At 37.7% G+C, this 18,320-nt stretch overlaps 2 protein-coding genes across 3 annotated transcripts; both read right to left on the reverse strand.

The window, feature by feature from the left end:
* Positions 1–1,744: 1,744 nt before the first annotated feature.
* Positions 1,745–4,859, reverse strand: LOC147854311 (pentatricopeptide repeat-containing protein At2g27610-like). 2 transcript variants are annotated; one of them, XM_087331243.1, is made up of 2 exons: positions 4,704–4,859; positions 1,745–4,630 (listed from the first exon to the last, which is right to left on the reverse strand). In XM_087331243.1, exons 1-2 carry the CDS (start codon positions 4,787–4,789, stop codon positions 1,786–1,788), a joined length of 2,931 nt encoding a protein of 976 aa, XP_087187369.1. In that variant the 5' UTR covers positions 4,790–4,859; the 3' UTR covers positions 1,745–1,785. The 2 variants fall into 2 exon arrangements, with proteins under 2 accessions (XP_087187369.1, XP_087187368.1); XM_087331242.1 differs by having other exon boundaries at positions 1,745–4,645.
* Positions 4,860–9,970: 5,111 nt separating this feature from the next.
* Positions 9,971–12,620, reverse strand: LOC147854312 (putative N-acetyltransferase HLS1). Its single transcript, XM_087331309.1, has 3 exons — positions 12,317–12,620; positions 11,919–12,064; positions 9,971–10,977 (listed from the first exon to the last, which is right to left on the reverse strand). The coding sequence occupies exons 1-3, from the start codon at positions 12,530–12,532 to the stop codon at positions 9,990–9,992; spliced, it is 1,350 nt and encodes a 449-aa protein (XP_087187435.1). The 5' UTR covers positions 12,533–12,620; the 3' UTR covers positions 9,971–9,989.
* Between the last annotated feature and the right edge of the window lie 5,700 nt (positions 12,621–18,320).

Consider the following 18,320-nt stretch of genomic DNA (forward strand, 5'->3'; position numbering starts at 1 on the left):
CTAGAATAACCAAATGTTTTTCCAACACTCCAATGTGGAATGATTAGAGAACTCCCTATTTTTTCTGAAATTGCCACATTACCCCTACTTTTAAACTGCATTTTTAGTCCAAGTGACTTAACAAAAAGTAGATATCGGATAACAAACACATCTCGAGAAGGTCTTTGAGAAGCGAATTCTAGATAATTGGGCCAAGCTTTTGTTAAGGGAGTGTTTTGGATAGTGAAGAAATAAAATTTGCAAGTTAATCATCGATTTTGTGAAATGAAAGAGATGAGTATTTGAGTTGTATGGGCTAGCACTTCAAAAAATGCAATCATCTACGAGCCAAGTCAATTACGATGAAGAACAGTAGGACCCCCACTTAAACGCCTAATGACTCAATTAGCAATGGGTGAAAAATCGATTGAACAATAAGCTTAAAGGAGTGAGTAATCTTTATCAATACTGATTGACCTAATTATATTCATCTTCCATTACTAACGTTCAATAAGCTCAATTTTTTGGTTTCATCCAATATCTTGAATTGGCTCTAATCCCAATTATGCAATTAATGTCATTAATCACCTAATCACTCGGTTCTAATTGAGTAGTTTCCAAATATTATCTAATTGGTAGCAAACAACCCAATCAAAGAAAAGCTAATTCAATTACAAATAATCAATGTAGTAAAGAAGGTAGTATTATGGTAATTTCAGAAAATGCAATAAGTAGTTTGGTAATCTTTACAAAAAAGAAGCTATGTCTCCATAGCCGCGAGGGAGGCATGGCCCTTTGAAAGTGTAGCTTTATGTAGCAAAGCACAAGCTTTACCATCACACCATCATGTTTACATGATTGAATTTTACAATTTCAATAAGGTACCCTTGTGAATTTATTTAAGGGAAAAGTACCAGGATACCCCTGGAAGTTCGTCTATTTACCAAAATGCCCTTAGAAGTTCCAAATTTACCAAACTACCCCTATGTCCAAAAAATTACACTTTATAAAGTAATATACACTCAAATCTACAAGCCCTATTTACCAAAGATGGAAGAAATGGACCCAAACTAACCCTATTTACCAAATATTTGAGTGTATAATTATTTTATAAAGTGTAATTTTTTGGACATAGGGGTAGTTTGGTAAATTTGAAACTTCTAGGGGCATTCTGGTAAATAGATGAACTTCCAGGGGTATCCTGGTACTCTTCCCTTTATTTAACAAAAACATGCCTTTAACTCGGTCGTTTTAAATTAATCACATGAAACTGTATAGGATTGCTACCATCAATGACGCTCAAAAGCACCAAAATATAGCTATAGTTGTCATGAGAATCCATCCATATTTTCATGCAGTTTATAATCCCAAATCCACACCCACTTGTATTGAAGCAGGATTGTTTATAGCACCTTCTTTGCAGATTACAGAAAGATTGCAAAGCTTCATTCCTTGCAAGATCTTCGAGAATGATTTCATTGGCCTCTTGCTCTTCGATGGTACTCTAAGAGTAATGCTGTTTCTGCTTTCCATTACCTCAAGATTGAATACTTATCACCCAACACTAAGTTTAAAAAGATTGCACAAGCAGTACAAGTTGGTGAATTTTTTATTGAAATAATTATAGTATTATGATGATACCGTGAGGGTTCTTCCATTCAGGTCTTTTAATAAGAACCAATCTCCTCATCTACATAAAGAATAGTTGTGCCAGGGCCTACAAAGCACATAACCCAAGGCAAGAATTGCTGTGCACAAGCCTAGATTAGTAAAGAACAATAATGAATGTTAATATTATATTACACTTTAATAGTTATCTTTACAAGAGCATATCCCATCTTGGAAGTGATGAATACAATATGCATCTGACACTATAATATCTCGCATTTCAATCTTTGATATGAACTTGGTTGCTAAATGGCAGTCAGCACACATACGAAGATTCTTCGACACACGCAATGTTGTGCCAGGTGTTGAAGAAATCAGCCCAAATGCTATTGCCAGCTTCTCACAATGTCCACAAAGAAGGCTTTCAACGTCTTCTGAATTTTTGTCCAGCAAGAAGTCTACTTGTGGCTCATATCCACGGTCTTTCATTTCAATGCTCAAGCTATTAAGTTTAGCATATATAGCATTTGTTTCGGAGTGGCTCCTATCTCCTACATTGAAAGAGTGAATTTGCCCATTGACTTGAGTATAGGCTTTACCTGGTTTTTTCCAAGCATTTGCTCTACATCTTAGTTCTTCAACCTCGTGTGCATCCTTTTTAAGGCCTAAACATGTATAGATACTCGACATAAGGACGAAGGGTGCCGCATTACCACGCTCAAGAACAACAACTCGGTCGAAACATATCCTTCCTACCAGTACATTTCCATATTTCCTACACATACTAAGCAAACAAGTCCAACCAATCACGTCAGGCACCATCGATATGCTTTCGAGCAAGTCCAAGGCTTCATTCAATAGTCCCGCATGACCAAGGAGATCTACCAGTGCGTTATAATGCTTGATAGTGGGGAAGATTCCATGATCTTGAATGATAGCCTTGAGTAACATACATGATTGATTGATCGACCCCATTCTTCGGCATGAGCACATGACCTTAAGAAGTGTCTCCTCATCTGGCTTCAATCCTGCCTCTTGCATATCCACCATGAGTTGGAAAGCTTTATTATGATTCCCATGTTGAGCATAACCTCCAATCAAGGCGTTCCATGTAAGAATGCTTTCTCCTTGAATTCTATTGAATATTGCATCTGCCATGTCAAGGCTACCACATTTTGCATACATATCAATAAGAACACCAGCAATGAATGCAGTTTCTATTCCACTTTCTATGATATAAATGTGGATCTGTCTTCCCTGTTCCAAGGCCGACATTTTCATGCATGCTTGTAGAGCACATGATATACTAATTAGCGTTGGTTCAAGACCCCTTTTTTGCATAGATTGGAAGAGATGGAGAGCTTCCATACAATATCCATACTCTATATAACCTGACATCAATGAAGTCCACGTTACAATATCTAGTCGGGGTAATCTCTGAAAGACTATCGATGCATTACTCACACATCCCCATTCAGCATACATGCCAACAAGAGCACTGCCAATATATAAATTTTCCTCAAACCCACATTCAATTATAAGGGCATGTATGCATAAACCATGATATGTTTTAACCAGTTTCTTACAAGCTTTCAGAAGATAAACGAATGTTGTCGTAGTTGGTTTAGTTCCTTTACATTGCATCTGCTCGAAAAGCTTGAGGATGTCCTTATCTTTGTCATGCTCACTATAAGCCCCAATTAATACATTCCAACTAACATCATCTTGTGTTAGAATCCTATTAAACATGATACATGCATCTTCGAGATTCCCACACTTGCCATACATATCAATCAACGTATTAGCCAAAGATACATCTAAACCCATGCCTAGTTCAATTAAATGAGCATGAATATGCCTACCTTGGCACAAACCTTCTGGAACAGAGCAAGCTTTTAAAGTGCATAAAAAGGTAGACTCCAATGGTTGGATACCCTCTTGTTGCATGCGGTTGAAAATTTGGAACGCTTCTTGGTAAAACCCATGTTGTACGTACCCTGTGGCCAATGATGTCCATGTCACAACATCAGGTGTTGCGACTTTATTAAACATATTATTGCCAGCCTTTAGGTCTCCACATTTAGCATACATATCTATGATTGCATTACTAATATTCAAAACACTCTCAAAACCACTTTCAAGTATGGCCATGTGTACCTGTTTCGCGTGCTCAGAATCTCCAAAGCTGGACAAAAGCTTCAAAATTGAGAGAAAAGTAACCGAATCAGGCTTGAAACCATGTTCCTGCATTCTTTCCAGATAGAAAATAGCTTTGTGAAAATATCCATGCTTGATATGTGACGAAATGAGGGTATTCCATGTTACCATGTTTCTTTGACACATGCTATGAAAAATTATGCATCCATCTTCTAAATTACCACACTTAGAATACATGTCGATAAGGGAATTCCCAACAGCTACATTCAATACAAGGCCATTTTCAACGGCATAGGCATGCATTTCTCTACCTTTATTATAATTGGCAACGGAGGCACAACCCTTGAGAATGCATATGAATGTGACTTCATCAGGGTCAACATGTTGAATTCTCATTTTCCCAAGAGCTACCAAAGCATCCGAAATGCATTCAGACTTAACATACCCAGTGATAATTGCATTCCACACCACTACATTTCTCATAGTCATCTTATCAAATAATATACAAGATTCTGATAGGCAAAAGCATGTGGCATACATGTTAATAAGAGAACATCCAATGAACATGTTCAGCTCCAATCCACATTCAATCAAATGAGCATGCATTTGAAGCAAACAACGTTTGCTTGTACATGCTTTTATAAGAGCAACAAATGTGAAACTATCTGGTGTCACATTGAGTTGTCTCATTTTCTCGTAGCATTCAAATGCTTCTTTAGTTTTTCCAAGGCTTACATGTTCAACAATAGTTTCAGTATACATAGAGAAATCATGTCGATGCATTTCTACCTTGAAATGTGTATCCTGTTCCATGCCTCCTGTGTTGTTAACACGCAGATTCTCATATGCGCCTCTGCTCTTAGATTCGATCTGTAAAATGGGATCCCTGCAAGATTGAAATCTTGTGAAGACAGGGATTGTATGGTTTAAAGAGGAAGGACAAGGGATGAAGAAGATACCTGAAAGGGAGGGCTCTATGGGCATGGCGTCGATGATCCAAATCAAGCAGGGGCAGTGTGGTGGGTATGGCGATGCAGGAACTCATGACGGATCGACGAGCTTAAACCCGCGGGGTATTAGAAAGCCTTGAGACGCCATAGCTCCTCATCCTTCTTCGCCCACAAACGCAGAGAAGAGAAACAGAAACAGAAACAGAGGATATGTATTTGTATTGTCAGGAAATTGGGAAATCTGGTTTCACACTGGGGCGGACGAAATTGCATCCCAGGAATTTGGGAAGTCTGGTTTCACACTTGGCCGGACGAAAACGAAATTGAATCACCGTGTCGGAGTCCTCGATGAGGAATTATTCAGACCCCGCAAGCGCCCGAGAAAACACATAATCCAGTAAGTCTTCATTGTTTCCGAACGGTCGCTTTGTCTCTCTTGTCCCGCTTTCTCTAACTAAAGAAGCTCTCAATCATTGTACTTCTCAAATTCTCATAGTAATTCTAATACCGAGAAACCTTTCCCTCCTTTCTCGGTCCATTTGAGAAAGGTCTTCTTCATAAGTGTAGACTTGCTATCATCAAAGCATATACTTGTCTAATAATGCTTGACAAAACCCACTCCAATCTACATGAAATCTTTCTTGAAATTTCGTTACCTTTACTCGAACCTCTACAATCACCATTCAATTGAATTGAGCCACCATGTGTAGCTCATTTGCACCTTTATTGGCCATTTCATAATCATAAACCTCCAGAAATCTCCTGATTTCGTCACCTTTGTTGGCGATTTCGTAATACGTAACTAGATTGCTCAGGTGTTAGTAGATCATGGAACTATTTACCATGACTTCTCATGTGATTGGATGCACTTGAATCTATGAACCATACATCCTTGACTTTGCTAGTGATTTCCTTGTGCTTCATCACAAACAAGCCTTACTAGCCATCAGGATCAGAATTGGCAACATAATTAGTGATTTTCTAACCGTTGATGGTATCGCTTTTCTTTTTACAACAATCCACCTCGATATGGTCAAGCTTACTCTTACTATAATATTGACAGTACATTTGTTTTGGTGATTTTCTTAACCTTCAAAAGTCCCTCTTCTTTTAGGGTTTCCGCTTCCGCTTCAACTATCATGTTAGGAGTTGGATGTTTATGCATTGTCCTATTTGTTGCCCAATCTTCTTCGTCTTCCATGGTCTAAATTGCCATTTGAGTGTGTGTAGAGCATTTGGCTATCCGTGGTTGTGCACTTTATCCCATTGTTTTGATTTTACTTCGTCGGTGACATAGATTAAATATTGAAAAAATGTGTTTTTTCCCTTGTAAAAATGACTATCCTTAACATACCAAACCAATATGAAAGACAACCAAGACAGAGGCCTCACACTTCTTTGTATTGGAGTACACAAACTAGATATTGAAGTTTCATTATGGCGTCAAAATGCATCAATATAAAAGCATGTAAGTTATGCGAGGGAGGGCTAGTAGAGGATGAATACCCCTTTTTTTACATGCTCAACATATATAGCAATTCGTGAAAACCATGATGACATATTAAGAGGGGGTGATTATTTGAGTGTCACACTAAACAAAACACCCAATAGGTTGACCTCATACTTGTATGCTTCATTCCCATATCAAGACTTTGTACTTCAAAGTATAAATATCCCTTATTAGGATGGAGACACACATTAAGAAAACTTAGTATGTACTTAGCTCTTGTAGGTCAATATTGGCCTCTTTATGCATGTTGAAAAAATATATCTATCTTTCTACCTATAGAGGCAATCAAATCACATGATGACTTGATCTTAAGGGTATTGTCATTGATTGGCATACTCTGTTGTTTAATATTGTTCAACTCTTGTTGGAGTTGAGGGTTGTGAGTGGTTGTGTTGGTGGTAAAGATAATTATGTTTTAACATGCTTCCTTTCTTTAGATATCGCATAGCCAAGCATGTGGTGTTGGATACAAGTTATGAGGTAGTACATCCTGGATAGTTGGTGTCCATTATTTCGGGCAACTTTTCGAGGTCCCCTTCAATGTATCCCCAATAGCCTTGTATGACAAGGTATTGGTGCATCTTGTTCTTCTATGATGCGAAGTTGTGATCAAAATTCACTAAGGGATATAGCTACCCATTTCTTTATCCATCTTATTGATTACAATTTCTTCTTCACATTATGTTGACTTCTTCCAATATTCTCAAAATAAAAACATGGTGAGCCCCACAATCGAGTTGAGTAGCCTTACTACATTTGTAGTCGAATGCATAGATGCATATGAGCCAGTTATTCTTTAACGATGGCATCAAACACAACACATGGAGTAGATGGGTTATGATGTTCACACCCTCATCCTCTGACACAATGTAAGTTATGAGGTAGTACATCCTGGATAGTTGGTGTCCATTATTTCGGGCAACTTTTCGAGGTCCCCTTCAATGTATCCCCAATAGCCTTGTATGACAAGGTATTGGTGCATCTTGTTCTTCTATGATGCGAAGTTGTGATCAAAATTCACTAAGGGATATAACTACCCATTTCTTTATCCATCTTATTGATTACAATTTCTTCTTCACATTATGTTGACTTCTTCCAATATTCTCAAAATAAAAACATGGTGAGCCCCACAATCGAGTTGAGTAGCCTTACTACATTTGTAGTCGAATGCATAGATGCATATGAGCAAGTTATTCTTTAATGATGGCATCAAACACAACACATGGAGTAGATGGGTTATGATGTTCACACCCTCATCCTCTGACACAATGTGAATAATTAAAGAACATGATGGCAACTCTCACATAATGGAGTAGAGATGTGTGTGTGTGTGTGTGTGTGTGTGTGTGTGTGTGTTAGAGAGAGAGAGAGAGAGAGAGAGTCCAGATGGATGTAGCTCAGTTGGTAAGGTTGTCCAATGGAGACCAGGTGGTCATGGGTTCAACCCCTACATTCTACTATGGCATTTAGTGAATTAAGAGATATATAAGAAGTATATAATAGAGAGATGAAGAAGTTGGATTTCGACCCCACAACGCAATGTAAATTTGCAAATCCCAAGAAATACTTGACATTATGCACTAAAAGTGGTGTCTCCCACTCCAAAACAATTTAAATCTTTGTTGAATCATTAGAGAGAATTTTTGGCAAAACCATGTATACAGTATGCCCAACAATTCCACTTGGTTCTAGTTGGAACTACACTTCTCTAGCATATTCTCACAACAATTGTAAAACTTTGCAAACATGGATAGCATGCCAGCTCTAGAATCTCTAAAAATATCATAATATCATGATGATGGTGAAGATATTAGGGAGATCTAGAAACATAACATTTGCCACATATGAAACAATTGTTGGCACACTCATGAGACTAAAAGCCATAACTATGTACTTGATTTGTTTATATGAATGCAAAAATAGTATTCCAAGCATCCCTGAGACGAATCCTAACAAAGTTAGGGTGTGGAATATTTTGTTCCTATTAAGATGTGCTAAAAAGACTTGAGGTCAATGGGAGAGCATACATGTTATGAAAATGGACCTTATTCAACTCTCCATAATTCATATCTAAGCGAATCTTCTTACAAAAGAAGATTGGGGTACACTAGTAGGGGATGTAGAAACTTATGTGGTGTTGTCAAATCTGCAAATGGAAATAGAAAACACAATTACTACAAAGCTAGATTGGGAACCCCCCCCTAGATCTCGACAACCCATATTCAAAGGTTATAAAATGAGAAATTTAATTATTTTTCTTTTACATTTCCTATTCCTATTTAGTATTGTTTTTATGTTGAGTTGTGTGGGTTTGAACCCGAATGGTCTCTCAAGGTTAAAACCCTCCTATAAATAACATCTCTAATTCTATGCATGCTTAGCATTTAGCCTTCATCTATTCTTGCCACTTGGCTAGCGTGTTTGTTTGCCATCATGCAAAAGGGTATAATAGTTATTATATAGAAGGTTCCAATGGTTGTCATGAATACAATAGAGCATGTTGAGTGGGGTAATGATAAGTAATTATCATAGTCTTGGGTTGAAGTACCCCAAAACATATTTCTTTTGGATGATCATGACACACACACACTCAACATCTAAAGCTTTTTTTGAGTCATATGTTTCTTTGAAGATGATCCAATCATCAAGGAGAATAGTTCAAAGCTACAAAATCTAGAAGAATCCCTTGGCAAAAATATCTTTCCTCATTAGTTCCTTTGAGAAAGTAGTAAACGTTTTACTTATCTGAAAATGAGTACATGACTTGATCACTAGATAATCGATCTTCACTTCCTCAAAAACTCCTAGCCCTACAAGCATGCTTACATAACCAAATGTTATTGAGGTCTTGTTCTCGTCAGTTGTCTTGTTAGGTTGGAAATACAAAACCAGTGGCAAATAATTCTCCCCAAACTTTGAGAACTTTGGTAGATGTAATGGCCCAAGTTGAGACCATTATGAACCTTTAGACATGTCATAAAAATAGTTGGGGAACTTTGCCACTATGTAGATGACATACCACCAAATATATTTGGGCTAATTATGTTTCCTAATCAACATTCTTTTGAAAACAAGAGAGTGTGGCAAACATTAGAGGTGTATCACTCATATAGTTAGATTACTAGGATAGTAGAATGTGAGCATGGCCTAAGAGAGAAAAACACTACTATGCTCCTTATTAAAATCCACAATTAATTGATTTCCAAATATTTTGGTTGAAATTTAAGTTAGAAGGTCAATTAATTACGAAAACTCCTACAATGCATCAGGTACATCATCAATGTTTTTTAGTAACCGGATGCAAATGCAAAACGTCTTAGTCTCTTGTTTTACCCTAGCTCGCAATAAGGCCTTGTCGCACGAGCAACGAGCAATGCTAGAAGACTTTTGTAAACGTCTCATTGGCCTAAACCTAAACCTAAACCTAATTGAAATTCAATGTCTATGGGAGCTATTAGTTTACGTAGTGTCCGACATTCATCAAGATGTGGATCCAAGCTTATTACATTCATCAATATGTGGCTCCTACTAGCTGGTTTTTGTTATGCATGCCAATGTCCGTCTCTATTGTCGGATTCCTACATGTGTATCAACAAATGCACTCTAAGGCATTCAATGTTGATTCAATCAACATTTCGATACCCGATAGCCGATGATCATAAGATTGTCAAAGGAAAAAAACAAGATCGGGTGTGGGTCGATGAATTGTAAGATTCAATTTGAGCTATTTAGCAAAAAAAAAAGTACACATAGAAAACCAGCAAGGGGGGTTTGGGAGGGGCCGATCAAAAGTCGCGAGGATCTAAGAAGAGCGAAGGGGGCGGTTGCGACATGGACCAATCGGATGCCGACACGTGGGCAGCGGGGTCGTGGCTCGATGGTTTCGTGCTCGTGTTCAGGTGCTTGAGGCACCAAAGGTCCTCGTCTTCGGTCCAATGTGGCATCCATTGGCGAAGCGGATCACACCCCGCGATCTCCATGGCGATGGCCGCGCACCCATCTCTCCTAGCAAGGTTGTGCGCGTGCCACGCCAAGTGGCGTGCCAGGATTGGGCCGCGGGGCCCGTGCGAGAGCACGCCATAGATGAGCTGGATCCCGAAGGGGCGGTCGAAGAGGTCGGGGAGGGTGGGCAAGGGAGGGGCGGTGCCACGGGAGCACGACTCAAGGATGCGGCCGGCGAATCGCCCGAAGGCAGCGGCCATCCGGACGCATAGGGATGCTCCTTTCATCTGGAGGTGGTAGATCTCATTGCATTTCCACAAGCTGAGGGCCGCCCACGATGACGGCTCCGATGAGTCTCGGCATTCAGGTTTGGGTTCGGATGGATCGGATTCGGGTTCGGATTCGGATTCGGTATAGGAGGCTAGCCATGTTCCTTTATGAAGCTTGCTTGCAAGTATAGTGGCCATGTCTCTTGGGTAGAATTCCCATCTTGCACACGCGGAGTCATCGCCCGTGTATAACCTCTCCGCCTCTTCGGCATTTAACTCCACCACCGACACATGACCACCTCTCGTAGTCCTCCGGTTCTTCTTCTTCTTACTGAATTGACAAGCTCCGATGCTTCGGGAGCTCAGGTTCTTTTCCGCCACGTAGATGGGTTGCACGAGAATGGCCGGGTTCCGGAACTTGATGTAGCCCAGCTTCTTTGTGAAGAGATTGAGTGACGCCTCGTTGTCTCTCTCGGTCGCGATGTACACATATTCCGCCTGCCCTTTGTCTCGGCACCACTCCTCCATCTTCCTCACCAAGCCTTCACCAATGCCCATCCTCCTATATTTAACAAAACATATCACATGTTATATCATTACAAGAAACTAGTCACTCAATAGAGGTTCCCTAGGCATTTTCTACTAAATTTACAAACACCATATGGTTGGAGTTGGATGTTTTCGACATAAGTTTCAAGCCTTTGATTTCATACTTAAGAGCCTCTTGTCATCTAATAATATATATAGTCAATGGGAGTGATCCTCAAGTGCCCTCGCTCGTAAAAATGCCAATCGAATCTTCAAACTTCACTTCACGCCAATTCACAATACATAATAAGGATTGAAGTTATACAAAACCTCACAAAACTCAATAACTATAGGTATACATGCTAGCATTAGTTGGTTACAATCGTATAAATCAGTTGTGGTGGTGTGGTTACCATGACTCCATGAGATGGAATATTGGTACATTATTAAAGAACAAAATGCCCAAAGACATGAGGTCTAGTATTGCAACACATAATGGCCAACACTCATACCATTGTTTTCTCCCCTATAGACAATGTTGGAGATATAATGAACTTCGATCGATGGCATGTGAGGCTCCATGCATGTCTAGCAAAATATTGTTTTCTCGCATCCATTTTCAACATTTGATGTTATGGGATGAGCATAATCTACATGTTAGCACTAACATGCTTATATAAAAAGTTCTTAGCAATTTGTTATTAATGTCTATAAAATAATCATCGGGAGATAATAGGATCCATATAACCAAACATCCAAAGTAACAACAATATAGCATGACTAATTAAAACATCAAAGAAATGTCAATATTTGAGGGGATAACAATATTGGCTAGGTGGCAAAATAGTCTAGTAAAGATGAACTTGTTATAAAAAATGTGGACTAAAGAAATCAACAAGTTGAAGAGAGCTTAAAAGCACTCTTATAGTCATATGAAAGCATTACTTATAATGGTATGCATATATATATATATACCTGCATGTAGGATGTACTCTAAGTCCAAGGATATATGCAATGGACACAAAAGTGGGTTTATTATCGGTAGTGCACGACGACACCACCTCTTTCACTCCTGCTCTCACAACCCCCACCATCTTCTTATCGGGTAGTGTTTCCGCCACCTAGAATTATATGTGTTTATTTACATGAGCATCGAGTATTCCATACATCTTATAACCAAACTAATATGGCAAACCACTAAAATTACAAATAGGTATCCATAGTAGAGCTCATGATTTTATTAGAAACTTATGCATTTGTTGAAGGTATGAGTGAAATGAATTAAAACATTGATATAGTATATTATATTATGTACAAGAAAAACTTCATAAGATGAACTCATAGATTGATAAAGACTTTGTAGTGAGACTTACTAGCATTTGGAAGGAGGGGTATTGTCGAATTCTGCAAAGCGGGTCACCTAGGAGGTCAGTGAAAAGAGACATCTTTTTCTTTCCACCATTGGTACTACTAGATGGGCCAGCCTCACAAACCTTCTCTAACTCATCGGCTTTCTTCAAATCTATGGCCTCTTCATAAGCTCTAATATTGATCATTATTGAGTTCATATGAACATTGTTGATGGCCATGCTTAATGGATTAACTCTAATATAAACTTATGTTATTTACTCTTGCTACTCAGATTTGATTGTAATAATCTTTTCAAGTATACTAAACACACAGAGAGGTTTGATTGAATAGTGAAAGAACTATGCATGCCTTTTTATAAGCCAAAAAAACAGAACTAACCAAGTCAAAAGCCCCAAATAACTCTTCACATAACTATATGCATTTATTAGATCAAAATTCTCCTAGTAATAATAATAGCAATATCTTAGTAGCATTATTCACACGCATATGAATTATAGTTGTGACTTTTCTTGTTTGCTTTTCTTCTTTTACTAAGGGGTGGGAATCGGGATGTGTGTGTGTGTGTGAACACTGAAGATAAAGAGGAAATCTACTTAGTGTGAATGAAAGCAATAATTTAGTTCCAAAAAAGAAAGTATTTTTCTTGCACGTGCATGGAGGGCATATTAATAGTCACACGTGCTAATAGAAGATGATTTTAATTTAGCACGTGCATGGAAGCAAACAGAAAAAGCAACAAAAAAGGTACTACCCTTAAGAGTGCAGAGCAAGAAGAATAGATTCTCTTAACAACTAACTCAAGTACTAAGGCTCTGTAGACCAAAAACTTGGTTACGAGTCGACACCCATGGGCACATGGGTATATACAGTAAATCGTCTCGATTCCTAAGTGTTTAATTGATCCATAGCACATGCACCCATCGATGTGTGTATTTGGACACAAGTGTGCGCACCCACAAGCACACACACCTATGTTCATGTGGTCTTTCCCCATATAAGACAGATTACAAAAAGATTTGCTATTTGGAAACTGTGGTTGATACATGTTTGCACATACCCCAGATTCTTATGTATGTAGCATATATTTTGTAGATGTTTTCCACATATTTTTTGGTAGACTTGAAAAATACCAATGGCGACAAGTATTAGAATTTAGATGCATATATACCTATAATATCTTCTTTAGGCTACAATCCACTTGGTTCACAGCTTTTGGACTCTCGTGAGTGTCATGATTCATCCATACCGTCCAAAGACAAGTTAATCTTCTTGTCATGGTATAACATTCGCATCAAATGCTTAGAATGTGGATTTGTTGAGCGCTTTTAGATACATTATATTACTTATATATGCTTAACAATTACATGTTAAAGCCCAATGTGGAATGATTGCCTTAATATATCTTTAGAGGAGAATGTAGATGTCCCCATGAACTTATGCTTATACATTCACAAACATGCCTTGTCAGCATTCATTATTTGGTATATAGTCATAGCAATGAGCCTCCCTTTGCAAGCATTCATTGTGTGAGTTGTTCATACATAAGTTATTATAGATATTAGATCAACATGATAATGTAGTGGTAAATTTCGGGGTTTGTAACCTTAACATGGTGGGTACTAACTTGCGTAATGGGTTTGATGTTATGTTTTAGTATGTGTGCACATTAGTGCGCCCTTGTGCATGAGCATGTAACACAATATGCACATGTGTTGCACATTAACATGTTATTCTCCTACTCTTTCTCTATATATACTATAGATACTTCTATCCACACAAATGATAAAAGTTAGTTGTCTTTTTATGTTTTGCATCTACCTAAAACATAAAATATTGGGCAAAATGAACATTCTTGTCAACCAAGTTGGAGCATAGTTGCAAGTGGGTGTTGTGAGAGCATATGTGTAATGAAGCTCAAACCCCAAAGCAACTCCAAGGTTCAACATTTAAATCTTCATGTGGAACCCAAAAGACACTCTTCATTTTCTTTTATTTTGGTCTCCGATAAGATTCCTTTCAAAGGTTGCGACTCTGCAGGTCGTGACTAATGATACAAGGACCAAGAACATTTGAGGCATGTTATCGGTAAGATGCATGAATAGTTGAATCAAGAAGATAGGGCACATGAATTGAAAATAAAACAAATTACGAGGGAACTCGAAATTCGCAAACTTGGCACTATGATGCTAATGGTCATTTTTTTCCCTAGTTCTAAGCATAGGAAATATGGATCTTAAAGAAAAGAAAAGGTCCGGAACATCTATGATTTATCGCCATGGTCACAAAAGGTTAAAGATAAGTACATCTAAAATGGTGAGTTATGCTCTCCTCACAATGATTCCTCAATCATACAATACTTACACACAAAACTACTCAATTCTTACCAATTTTGAAGGTGGATTTCATTTCCTTGACCGAAGCTAGATACCTTTCATGTGTCTCTTCGATGTGTCAAATAGATCAATTATTATTTTACTATCGTTTATTGAAGTTCAAAGAATAAGACAAGAGACTATTGAGTCTAGTAATTTGTCACCTCCATAATGAAGATCTACTACTCATGCAATTTTTGCCCCCATTGTTTTCTCCTAGAAACAACAATATAGTGACAAATATATTAAAATACATAAATCCACATAAACTAAGATAACTTTTCCAAGAAAATGGGTGTGAAACATTATTCATTGATTGTGAGCCTTGAGATCATACAATTGACATTTTAACCCATTTTTTATCCTCTATATCAATGTGGTTCCAATGCTCATCACTCAAAAATGCATTATAAACAAATTATTGGTCTTTTCACATAAAACATGGTGTATGTTTCAAGTATGTACTTGTGAAGTCAATATTCGTTAAAAAATTCAAAACCATTGACTCCCAAGTTGTCTTTTCCTACTAAGCAAAATATTACCAAGACTTTTTATAGATATAGAACAGTGTCAATGTGTTTATCAATGACATCATTATTGAGTTTATATGACTAAGATAAAGCATGGACGAAGTTCAAACACACGCAAGTTTTAACGAGGAAATGCATTACCTAATATTCATTTAGTGTTGTGCCCACTTGCAAGTTGTTTAGTTTTAACTAGCACGAGTTCTTATAAAATTTTGCCTTGTGAATTGGCAAGCCAAAAAACATTGTCTATAAGACTTGGAATGAGTGATACAAGAGTATTCTTTGTCAGGGTGAGCAGACAACCACATGATATGGCTCATATATTTTTTCTTGTGGTAGACCCTAAACTTAAATGCAGAGCGTATATATGTTCCGCGTGTGAGGGGGTGTCTAACCTAAGAATTCGTGAGAGTTTTATGGATTAGATAATTAATGGGTGGAAACATTAGCACATGGTCCTAAAGAATCATATTGTAGTATGATATGTGCACCATAATCAGCCTCTTGATTGGGGCCAAAGTGTGCAAAAGTGGTCTAATATTGTGAGGGTTTTCCATTTTCCATTTTCAATTTCAAGTTCGATGTTGAGGGGATTGGTCATCTATCTCATTTTGAAAGCATGACTATAAAATGTGTTTAGGTGCACCCATAATGTTTTGTAGGTATGTTACCATATATCATGTGAGCTCAATAACGTTGCAATTTACTATTCTTGTCATCCTGATCTGATTTTTTGCCAAACTACATCTAAAGTAGCATTATTCAAGGTCCATAGTGAGCATCTCATCAATGGGAAGTTCGAGTACTATCTCCATATCTCATCTCTTTGATAATTTATTATGTACTGAGCTCAAAGATTCTAAATCTTATTTTGCTTTCCTTCTACATTTTGTTGCTAACATCCCAAGTTTGTTGCTAATGCAACATTCATGAGACCTTCTAGTTAATGCTTGCCACCCTATTAGTTTCAAGTAATAACTTGGAAATGAGGAGTGATTACCTTAACTCCGAGGTGAGTTCTACCAAAAACATCTTTTGCATGTTACCCAAATGTTGTTCCATCTTGAGGGGGTATACATATAACTTCCCACATATCAAGTCTTCAATTAATATTGCATTGAAGAAACAAATCTTTATTTGCCACATGGGAAGGTTTTTGAGTTCAAATTGGAGAAGTGATAGCTTGCCCAACCAACTTTTGATAGATGTTTTATGTATCTATCTTGATTCCTAAGTATGTTTTATAGAGATATCAAATTACAAGTATTTGGAAGAACACATGTATTCCATATCTTAAGTTTTGCGAGGCATGATGTGTGGGCCCATGGCATGACGAACGTTTATTTTGTTTTCCCTAGGTTCAAAAATTGATAGAGAGAGAGAGAGAGAAGTATTATCATATTATAGAAACTAATAGCATTACTAATAAGATCCAAATGTGAGTTGCAAAAGAGTCTAGTCAATAACTAGACAATGTGTAGTCACATTCACATGCTCTTATGATTTTCTTATAGTTGCTTAGTATGCTTAAGTGTAGAGCATATATATGTGCTTGAGAAGTAGGGTTGGTGTGATAAACTTAAGTACTTGTGCAAGGCCTTGGTGCTTTGGGCAATTTCAGGCACATTGTTCAATGACTATGCATGGTTGACACTATAATATAAGGTGCTCCTCATCCTAGATTTCCAAATTGGGGTAGAGAGTGGGAGGGAGGGAGACTAATGAGGATGTCTTATCATCCCTAGGACTACGATAGCATGAATATTACAAGGCTGAAAAGAGCATATTAAGAAGTCTCTCGTGTTTCGATCCAAGGAGTGTGACCATTTTTGGCTTATACATTGTTTTAAGAGTCCTATCGTTAAGTAAGGACCATTTTTGCCAAAAAGGTGAGCTTGGGCCTTGTCTAATATGAATAAGTTATTTAAGATTTGTGCATTTATTAATTGACAATGTGAAGCGTTGCCATATAACTATAAACGATTTATGCATCATAGTGTTGCATGCTGTTAATCATTATAAAGTTGCCATTGATGTTGATGATGCAAATGTAGTCAATAGGATAGACTGACTTCTCTCCTCCATTCTCAATTTGAAAGTCATGGCTATGATTGTGGTGGAGGTCCATTGATTGTCTTGATTTTGAATTGCATATGGATGATAACACGTGATTGGTGCATTAACACTTTAAGTGCTACCATAATCAATGATATGGTAGGTTTATTAAGTTCATGCACAACCCATTAGAGTGTGGTGTCCTCATGAAGATCACGTGGCTTGAAATATAATTCCACTTTGATGTTCCTTGTTCTTCATCATAAGCACAATGTTACAAACTTGATTGTCGATGTAACAATATGAGATACCATTTTTTAACCTTTACCCACACCCTTGGTTCTTCATACTACTCACATAGGGCGAGTTTCTTTCCTTCTAACAATTGGTCTATTTTAGGTTGGTACATCTTGACACATCAACAATCGAGGATTAACTCAAGGCATCATACATTACGGAGACCTTCCACAACTACCCTTAAGAGTCAAGCTCAATTAAATTATCTATACAATCCATTGACTTTGATAATATATAGTCTTTGATCTTCCCTAATTATTGACTTGAGTTTAAGGTGCCAACCCCGATTATTTGACATTGAAGTCATATTTGAGCATTTGGTACAAACAAGTTAGGTGTGACTTGGGGGTTATGAGGCAAGGTATGGTCTAACCTAAAACCTCGACCAAAGTGAAATTTCAGGTGTAGGGAAAAAATCCAGACCCAAACTAGGCTAAAATTTCGACAAAAAAATAATCATTGAAAAGGCCGCAAGATATGCACCCCAACAAACGACGAGTCATGTCGAAGGTGAGAAGTGAGATTATGAGTATGAAGAGTGTAAATATGATCAACATTTCTATGTTTTGAAGGATAAAAATAAGAAAGTAAGAAGAAATATGGGTCAAATCATTATTGTTATTTTAGAGAGGAGGGGGGGGGGGGGGGGTGGAAATCAAAATTAACAGTCTAGATTTCTTTGGGAAAGAAAGAAAGAAAATAACAAGAAGATTCTGCAGATCTCTGCCACCCTCTTGATGATTAGAGAATCT

The sequence above is a fragment of the Azolla caroliniana genome, unplaced genomic scaffold, assembly GCF_043228905.1.
Source record: "Azolla caroliniana isolate FFs.n. ecotype wild unplaced genomic scaffold, voAzoCaro1.0.p SCAF_15, whole genome shotgun sequence".
NCBI lineage: Eukaryota > Viridiplantae > Streptophyta > Polypodiopsida > Salviniales > Salviniaceae > Azolla > Azolla caroliniana.

Bases quoted from the DNA above. Each gene is read 5' to 3' on its own strand.
- LOC147854311 (XM_087331242.1), bottom strand. From the start codon at position 4,789: ATGAGTTCCTGCATCGCCATACCCACCACACTGCCCCTGCTTGATTTG. The intron at 4,646-4,703 runs GTATCTTCTTCA...TGTCTTCACAAG, and splicing joins CATAGAGCCCTCCCTTTCAG to ATTTCAATCTTGCAGGGATC.
- LOC147854312 (XM_087331309.1), bottom strand. From the start codon at position 12,532: ATGGCCATCAACAATGTTCATATGAACTCAATAATGATCAATATTAGA. The intron at 12,065-12,316 runs GTAAGTCTCACT...ATATAATTCTAG, and splicing joins ACCCCTCCTTCCAAATGCTA to GTGGCGGAAACACTACCCGA. The intron at 10,978-11,918 runs GTATATATATAT...TGTTAAATATAG, and splicing joins AGAGTACATCCTACATGCAG to GAGGATGGGCATTGGTGAAG.